A 9,769-nucleotide genomic window follows, 5' to 3' on the forward strand; every position below is an offset into this window, starting at 1 on the left:
GGCTTTGGCCATGTTTTTTATGAGAGTATAACATTATAACATGATATAAAACTCAAAAAAGTTGATTCTACATGATGCTGCCCCTTTAAAGTTTTAGCGTTTTGGACACAAAGCTGCTCATTCCAACGGTGGAAGCAACCCTTCAAAATAAAAGCTGTAACATGTAACTGTTTGGTGCAACGACATAGTTTAATGGTTTAGTCCTATAGCATGTTGACTAAATTTGCCTCCTACATCACAAGAGCCTGCAATATGATTATTGCAATGATGATGCTCAAATAACACATCGGGCAGCTCTAGTCCATAATTTTTCTTTAGAACCCCCTCTTGAAAAAAGATCTCCAGAAGACCTCTGCTTCACAATGCTCCAATTAGATGTGTGATGGACTCCAAGGGCTGTTTGACTCCACTGACAGTCTCATAGGGTATTCTCGTCATAAAACGCTGAGAACGGACGGGTTTGTAGTGTGTCATAAAAAAAAAAGATTGGATGAAGACCGTTCTCCATTCGCCACTGAAGGGGGCTTTTGATAGTTCACACATATTTCATAATTRAGCCTTGTTCCCAGCGTTCGTCTTGCAATATTAAGAGCCCTTCACTGCTGCCAGGAAATAATAGGTGAGAGAACATAGCAATCACACTACATCAAAATCTGTGTATCCAATTTACGGGGGTGCTTGCTCTTTTACATACAGTGCTTCCTCTTTGAAATCGAAAGCTGCCTTGTGATCCTTAGAACAAAATGATTACTTCCTGCACCATAAATCAATTCTCTTGAATGCCGTTGCCTATAAAATAAACTCTCGAGTCCGAAGTGATGCAATCATATATTGTTTTATTTCTGCAGTGAATAGTGTATATATCGTTTGAAAAGTGCAGTTTGGCTGTGATTGGAAAATAAAAAAATAAATTGCTGGTAGAGCTGCCGTGAGTTTCYGTCTTACAGCCGTGTCCAGTATGGAGAATCTTCTTTAAGACCCGCTTTTCTGTAAAAGAGAGCTTTAATCCATTTTAAAGGGAGACGGGGCAGTCCAGATTAGGGAAATGTGGATCACCCCTAGCAGCTCGCTGATGGATTCCATTTCTCACAGTCTGGCTGGCTGGCGTTTGATAAGATTTGAGGCGCTGTGGCAGGAATTGTGAGAGATGATGAGCGTGTAAGGGCGGGGGGAGAAAGAGAGAGAGCGAGAGAGCAGTTTCCTGGCAATCACATACCCGTTGGGATTGCACGAGTAGAGGGAAGGCCTGTATCTCTGCTGCATCTCTGCATCAGCACTCATTCCGAGCTCTTTACTTAGACACCACCTTTTGACATCAGTCAGTAAAATTTATTCACGGATGTTATCTTTTCGTAGTATCAGTTGTAATATCAAGGAGACAAATACAATATCCTTTTTGTGTTAGATGTTTCAGTGTGCGGGAGTGAGCGGTGTCACACAAACCGCCTTGAACGCATTCAAAAAGTTGAATGTAAACGAGAAAAGCTAGTTGAGTTGTGGTAAACTAATTCACACGAGACCACAGAGAGCAACATCTGATCAAAATGAGTCAAGATTGCTGCTCAGTGTCATGTTTGATTCTCTGGAAGCGACACCATGTAAGTTTTTATTTAACCGTGAAAGCCTGAGCTAAACTTCCTCAAAACAGTGAGCTGTAAGGAGAAGTTGAGCCACTGTTGGCATTCTGACAAAGTTTGGAAAACAGTGTGTTTTTTTATAGGCGTCATCAATCCAGAGTATGACTGGAAAAGTTCATAAAAATAGTCCATAATACTAATTTTACCTTACTTATTCTAAAAGTTTCCACGGTTTAAGAAAGATGAATAAATAACAACAAATGCAACATCAGTTTTAATTCAAATATTGCAGATTTTCTCGAGGGTTCTTATAAAAACGTAGTTGCATGTTTAACGATGTGCAGCCAGCACTCCATTAGCTCGACTTTGCACACAGATTGGAAACTGTGTGAAACTTTAAGCCTAGTTGAGTCTGATTTTCTATTGTTATTRAGACCATCAATTTTCACCTTGGCATAGATACTGGAAATGATCCAAATGCAGACAGAGGTTGGGCCAGGTGAAAGAGTGGAGACTTATTGTATTTCCGTAGTGAATGGAGGGAGACATGAGAACGGGGAGCGTGGCTGTAACAGAATGGCAGGAAGTGAGTGAGTGGCAGACAAGCTAAGATTCCTGGAAGGCAGAGAGAGAAAACAGAAGTTAGCTCAGGGGTAGAATCTAATAAGAGAAAGCGAGAACGGAGAGGAGATGGTGAAACATTCAGACACCAGTCGGTGACAAACAATAATTCGGTGATGATTTATTTTTTTATTTTTTTTTTTTTTGTTTGTTTTACCTATTTGAAACTATGACCAGGAGAAAAAAGTCTGATTAATTCTGCCAAACTGGTGATGTGAACTTTCCTCTTTTATCCACAATTTCCTCTCAAGCTGTTGCGCTCATTTTCAACTTTCACTCCACGTTGTTTTTTTTTATTATTATTTTTAAGCAGTTATGAGGCACGGTGGTAAAACATGAAATGACTACTGCACGTTACAGAGCAAGTTGTTGCTAGCTTACCAAAGAGTAAGTGAGTTAGTTGATGCACCAGCCTTGCTTAGCTGGACCGTGAGAYGTCAAGCAGCTGAAGCCCTGTCTCTGCCCCCCAGAAATGCCATGTGGTTCTGGATCGAAGTTCAGTGAAATTATCAACATTCTATGTGACATATTGTCTATTGATACTGTCCACATGTATGTTGTTAACTTCATYAACCAAAAACAAGAATAAACAGCTGTATTTTCTCTGTAGACCCCAAATTTTCACCGGCAACTAAACCAGTGACTTATGTCATACAAATGCCTYRATACACACACCGATAAAGGTCACAGTTGAGGTGAAGACAGTCAATAAATCACATTATCAACAGTCACCAAGAACCCTGCCGTCTCTCCTCAGAGAGAAAACCCCAACTTGATGCAGACTAAAACAATGGAACGTTGCAAAAAGGTTCTACAAAAATTTAGTATTTACACAGAGATSTCATCAGAGCAACAAAAACAGTCCACAGAATCCCCGAACAGAAACTTTAGGTCAAACGCCATCCAACACCAACATCATCCACTGAAGTGCTCTCTGTCTGGTGAAAAATGACTCACCCTTTTAGTCGACTTGCAGAAAACAGTTCAGTGCGACGGCGGTATCTGCTGGAGTATAGAACCTCTGTCTCGTGACGCCATTAAATGAGGTGTAAAAACCAAGTCGTCTCGGCTCTGCAAACTGTGTTGTTGTTCCTGAAGAGAAAAACTCTGAAACAGGCTGGTTGAACAGCAAGAATCTTTACTTTGCAGTCCAGGAGATTTACAGCCAAAAACCTAATTGTGGCCTTCTAAGCCAAATGAATCACCAGGTGAAAAGATGAAGACGAAGGCGAAGAGTAGGGGCGTACAAGCCTTTTTATAGGTTTCACAGTGCAGTCCAACAGATGCACCATAAATTTTGTCACTGTATACCTTAAGCATTCCTTTCCTAATATGGCAACATGTGCCGAGTTCTGAAGCTGAGGTCTAAGAGAGACATAGCACATCTGTGCATTCCTGACAAGAGGCCCCCACTTTTAGACACTACATTGTGATATATATATTATTGATTTGTTGCCCAGCATATTTGGCTAAAATTTGGTATGGGAGTATAGCTGAGACTCCACAATACATATTCAGAGTTCTAACAGATCTTTGTTAAAACATTTTATACATGGCAACCCCTTTGGACGTTTCTCTGTATTTTGCCCCTCAAAAATTTGTGTTTTTTACCAAAAAAATGTATTATACAATTTTGGGGCAGGACGGCAGGGAAAGTAGACGTTGGGCGGAGATAACAGCGTCTGCAACACAGAGGAGCAGGGAAAGGAGGACATGTAGAGGTGATAAACTTCTTTCTAGTCCCACAGGCTCTGAGACATAAAATAAATTTTAAGCTGTGTTTTTGAAAAAAAATCAGTGAGACCCTTTATAAGTCCATTTACCTGTAAACTGTAGGAACATCTGTGTAATTTACCGACAACGTACAAGCTGACGTTCAAAATTTAAGTATTTGAAATCAACTGTCTGCCTGATTATACAAAACAAAATACAAACYAAATGTAAAGCTAGAGATGTGATGTTCACAAATGATCCAAATCTTTTGTATGGCTCCTTACAACGAACGAGTTGTATGTTTTTCTTCCTTGTATTATCTTTATTTTTCCTCCTTAACCACAGAGACAATCACTCCAGCTTCACTTTTTCACAAAAAACAGGCAGAGCGCGGTGGAGTATAGCAACTCAGGGGGAAATGGGGAGGGGTTTCTGCTTGACAAAACACATGGTACTGCCCACGTGACGTAATGACATCATCACGTTTGACGCATGTGATTTTTCCCTATATGTGAAGGATGARGTAACTCYWTCAAAATCGAACGGCTGTTATACACGACTCTATGAAACCAACGGCTCCTCAAGATCCAGATCCCTTCAAAGACCTAATTATCCCATCTCTAAGTAAAACAACTCCCGTTTTTTTTTGTCACTCTTGCAAGCATTTGTATTAAGAGGTGATTTATAACTTTAGCTTTGTTAAGACAAGACAGCACTGATAAATCTGATAACAGTAAAGTTAGCAGTAATTTATTACGTCACAGTTGTCTGAATAAAACATGGTTGTGGAAAAAGTGTTAAACATTCACAAGGAAAAGCAATTTTTTAACAACTAATTTTGTTCAAACAACCAAATTATATTACTCTTTTATTTTCATTCTAACACACCTCACCTCATCTAGTCTCATGTTACGGTTCAATTCGCCTTTGTCTTCTTATCCTCTCTCTTTTCCATTAATTCTATTTGCTCAGGTTGCAGGATCTCGTAACAACTTTGAAAGTGGACTCAAGCAGCACCTGGAGCGCCTCGATGAGATCTTCAGTACGAGGACGGACTACCTCCAAGCGCTGCGCTTCATGCAGCTGATGGTTAACAATGTCCTCCGTGAGCTGACTGCTCTGCCAGACATCAGCAAAACAGAGGCTYACTTGGCAGCCATTGCAGACCAGACAGCTTTCATTGAGTATTACAGGTAGGTGGAGCTTTAGCAACTCCCTTAAACTGATGGATACAATTTTGTTTTATGAGTGTGTGTGTGTGGACGGAGTAAACACACTGCTCAGAATGGAGTAGAAGTGAGAGCAGGAGTGTAACAGATGGGGTTTTATTGATCTCCCCTGAGGAGCCCAAGCCGGAAAAGCCATTTTTTTCCCTCCCTGATTGCTAAATAAATGAAAACTGAGAACGAGCTCATTTTCCACAAATCAGTTGAGTTTTTACACGGATTGCCCTCGCAGAAATTATGCACGGCAGAGTGTCTGTGTAACCTTAAACCGTTTCCATCCGCTCAAATTGACTGCAAATCATTTGAGGTTAAAAAAGTTTGGTGAATTCAATAATTTGATCCAGGGAGGGGAAATGAAGACATAACTCAAAATAATGCAAATATCTTAAAAAAAGAGTGAGAAAATGGTTGTTTATGAAGTGTGACAAGCTGTTCATTCAACTTGAATCCGCATACAAAATATAAATTGGTGCAATCTGTCATGAGGACATAAACAATCATTCTGCTGTAATGCCCCATTGTTTGCACCACTTCCATTGTTTGTAAAAAAAACTTTTAGTCCAGAAATGATTTAGTCTTTTGATCATGCAATGGTCTTATTTGAACACTCTGGCATAAAAGGCAGACAAAGCAGCAGACAACAAATAATCATTTTCTACCACTGGTAGTGATACAATATCCCTATATCAGTTTCATACGGTCTTACATGGCTCCACATGAGGTGTTCTTTCTGTTCTGACACCGGATCTTCTTTAGGACCCCAGTTATCTGACACTGATCCCCTGGGTCTAGATTGGATTTTTTTGTACTTACAGAAGAGCCTGCAGCTGGGTTTTGAACAGAAAATGTTACAGCCAGTCCAATGTCGTTTGAACAAAGCAAAAATGATACTTTTTTTTCCTGGCCCCTCAGTATTATATGTTTTTTCCTCTGTTCGYTTATGTCTTGGTGCTTCTACTGTTCTGCTTCCACAGACAAAGTGCGCAACCTCCATTCATTTGCCCTCGTCTTTGAGTAAAGTAATGGCCAGCCAGCAGTTTATTGAGTCTGTGAGAGTAGCTCTGCACTTCTTTGTGAGAATGAATCATATTCTCCGCTGACCTCAGTGCACAGAATAACTGTGGTGCTACAGGTGCATCAAGCTTGTGTCAGACTATAGTATTCCGCCAGTTTAACTATTTATGTGATGTCCTGAACATTCAAGTTTGTGTTTTGGATGTGCATTGACCACGCTGTTAGGCCACGAGTAGTTGTCATGAGATTTTGCATTTGTTTGGCTGTAGTCCAAACGTAAATACATAGAGCCTTCAAACCTGGAGTCAGCCATTCTTGAGAAGGACGTTTTCAAAGGAGTATAAAAAATTAATGTCAATGGATTGGTGGTGTTGAATTATTAAGCCCTACAAGCTGGAAATTACCTGAAACAGATGGGCTCTAACTAGGAGACAAGAATGCTGATACAAGACACACATTCATCTCACACTTTCAGTGGGGAAACATATGTTCAGCCGACGCTCTCCGAGGCGCCAACATGTGCGTGTAATGTGCTGCTTGTAAGTGGAAGTTAATGATGGAGATTGTAACTGATGCTTTTTTTTTCATGTCTTGTAGATGGCTGACGTATCTGCTGCTGCTCATCCTTGATCTGGTCATTTGCCTGGCCATGTGCTTGGGGATAGCCAAGCAGTCTCGATGTCTGCTTGTCATGTAGGTACCACGAGTGTGAATGTGCTCAATCTTTCATTTTTTTTTCTCTTGTTCCGTTACATTTCTGTTTTGATTGAGTTACCTCAGAAAGGAAAGATAACTTGATCACGTGTCAAACTTAAGGTCCACAGGCTTAATGTGGCCCGCCACAGCATTTTAAATGGCCCGCAAGAGCTTCAAATGTGTATTAATGTCTTTGAAATTAGCGTGTGCTTCTTTATAGCCAGGCTGGATTATTTTATCCACAAGGTGGATTTGCACAGGGTTTAAAAAGTGTCGGTGGTGGGCATAATCATCTAAAATCTCCACTTCACTGCATTTTTGCTGGTTACTTTTGCTGCTGTCCAGCTATACTGGGAGTAAATTTTAACCAGAATGGCCCTCCGGTGGGAGTTTTCTGTAGGAACGAGTTCAGAATTCATGATGGCAGCTACTCACCACAACTCAACCACAGGGAGTAAAACACTCTTACTTTTACTTTTAATAGTATGTCTGTATGAATTTATGTCACATTTAGTCAGTCGCACACATAGTACTTTTCAGTGTTTATAAGAGAACGTGTTAAAATGCTGTTTCTATGCAGGAAAAACCACATAGAGCTCAGTTMTTGTTTGTTAACTGTGCTCAMTCATAGCAATGAGACAAAGWACATGACATTTCAGGTTTAGTTGAAGTTAAACACAAAATGTTTAAGTTTATTACATCTGGGTCTATGAGGGCCACCATAATGCTCATGTGGTCCGCAGTGAAAATGAGTTCCTCTGCTTTATATGTTTCATTGACATTCCAATGGCATTTTAAAATAGCTTCCTTTCCTCAATGGTTTTCATTGCATATACTTACATGTACGTCAACTGTGAGTCAAAGCAGCTGATTAAAATTGTGATTCCAAAACTAAAACAAACACGAAGATTTGAGTTGAAGAACATATATCTGAGTAAACTGCAGCCAGTGATCCAAACCAACAGRGACGTCTGACAAGCAAGTCCACAATCCAGACTGCTTCATCCCATTTGCCCAATTTAGTGCAACCTACGTGTCAGTGTTAGCAGATGATGCTCGGGATCGCTCCTCACATCCTTTTCTAATGGGCTTCACTAATGCCTATTGATCGTCCAAGTAGGATAAGACTGCTCCCTTAACTAATTATTAAGTGCTCTCAGGCTGCTTTATTGTTGCTTTTAAGACGGTTCGAGGAGTGGGTTGAGCGCCGAAGCCCTCGCCAGCCTTTTTATATCCATCAAGGGGCCATTTTCCCCTTTTTTACATGGTTTATCCACCTCACACTCATGACACGTCCTGAGCTCTATGCCAGCGGTCGCTTCCGATTCCTGCCAATASTGAGGTGATTTTCTTAATCATTTTCTTTTTTACTCTTTTTTTAAACTCATCTCTTTAAAAACAGGGGTGCATGCGGATCAATAAATCAAAGTATGCTGCGCTCGGTGCCACTTTAGGCGATTAACAGCCTGTAGAAAGCAGAGCGAACAAATCTTTTTTTTTTATTACAGTACAGTTTCCAAACAGTAACAAAAAAATCAAACAAGAAATCATTAATTAATTTCCTTTTTATATAACTTTATTTAATTGAATTTCCACTTCATGATCTAATCTAATATGCACCACAGCAGCTGGATCTTTAGGCAGAGGGGGAACAATTTTCAAGCAAAAAGCTGAGAGGCATAAATCAAATTAATTGGCTGAAAATGGGGCTTCATTTGTCTCACTGAACCAAGACAAACTGATTCATCAGATTCTCCCCATATGTCTTTGTATTTTTTTTCTCCCTGCGTGTTCCTCATCACCCACCACACCTTTTCACCCCCCACCGCCACRACTCTCGTTTGCTCCAGGATTATGGGCTTTGTTATCCTGTCCTTGGTCCTGAGCTGGGCTTCACTGGGGACTGGCACTGCTACAGCTGTGGTGAGTAAATGGCAGACTCTTTAGTTTCAAATGAAATTAATTAAAATTGAATTAGTTTCAAACCCAGTTTCAATTGCTTTATTTGCCTAATAAATGTAATTGAATGATAAACTAAAGAGGGTCTTGGTGTGCAGTCAGAGTTTTCCTTCGTTCCTGTTATTATTGCCCTCTGCAGAAGAAGGCAGAGAGCTCAAGGTTTTTTTTTTTTTTATGTCTGTGTTCTTGTCTGTACTGTTTGGAAAATATCTCATGAATCACGCAACAGATTTTAATGAAACCTTCAGAAAGATTAATTTTGGAGTGAACCTGATTCAAGATGACCATCACAGCTAATTATACTTAGAAAACACAAAAARTTTACTGACATAAAGTTTTAGCTGGACATCATCTGCATAAAATTCAACAAATTGTGCAACACTATTGCTTTAAACCTTCGCATTAAAGGAGACATGTCATGTTTTTAWATCCTTCTTTTTTTACATTTAAATCATTCAGTTGGGGTCTATATAAAGTGGAACTGCAATGCTCTGATCTGAAATCCTCCTTATTGTAACTCCACAAGCCCCTCTTTCAGCCCTTTACTTAGGTGTGGATCAGATCAACTCGTTTTGAAGCTGTATCTTTAAATCCAAAAGAGGCACTTCACACCCCGCCCCCTTCAGCTTCCAGAGCGGTCCATTCTTGTTTTGTAGAGGGTTTTAATATAGCAGCGTTTAATTTACAAATTAATTAAAACATGTCAGCAATAGAAGACTTGTCCATCCAGCCTAGCATGTTGGACCCCGAGTCTGACCCAGAGCCAGAGGAGAATGAAGATGACGAGTTTGTAGTTGGTAAGTCCAGAGCTTATTTGGCAGTTCCCTTGCAAATTTTGTGACATAAATACTTCTGAAAATGTCATTGAAAATTGAACGGGCTGAAAAACATGACCCAGTATAAGGATATTCATGCAGCAGAGAAAAAAACAAAAAATTAAAATCTGCACTGCTAAGTCAGGGG

The 9,769-nt window shown here is 40.0% G+C and overlaps 1 protein-coding gene across 2 annotated transcripts in view; it reads left to right on the forward strand.

Annotated features, from left to right (window-relative positions):
- The window catches only part of ttyh2l (tweety homolog 2, like), a 35,898-nt gene that overhangs the window by 11,204 nt on the left and 14,925 nt on the right, over positions 1-9,769 (forward strand). The window contains exons 4-6 of one of the 2 annotated variants that reach the window (XM_014025598.1): positions 4,884-5,104; positions 6,749-6,844; positions 8,698-8,770. In XM_014025598.1, the coding sequence (XP_013881052.1) occupies positions 4,884-5,104; positions 6,749-6,844; positions 8,698-8,770 (390 nt within the window). Of the gene's footprint in view, positions 1-4,883; positions 5,105-6,748; positions 6,845-8,697; positions 8,771-9,769 lie in introns of those variants that run through there. The other variant, XM_014025606.1, reaches the window with a different exon arrangement.

This window comes from Austrofundulus limnaeus, unplaced genomic scaffold (assembly GCF_001266775.1).
Source record: "Austrofundulus limnaeus strain Quisiro unplaced genomic scaffold, Austrofundulus_limnaeus-1.0 Scaffold4, whole genome shotgun sequence".
Lineage (NCBI taxonomy): Eukaryota > Metazoa > Chordata > Actinopteri > Cyprinodontiformes > Rivulidae > Austrofundulus > Austrofundulus limnaeus.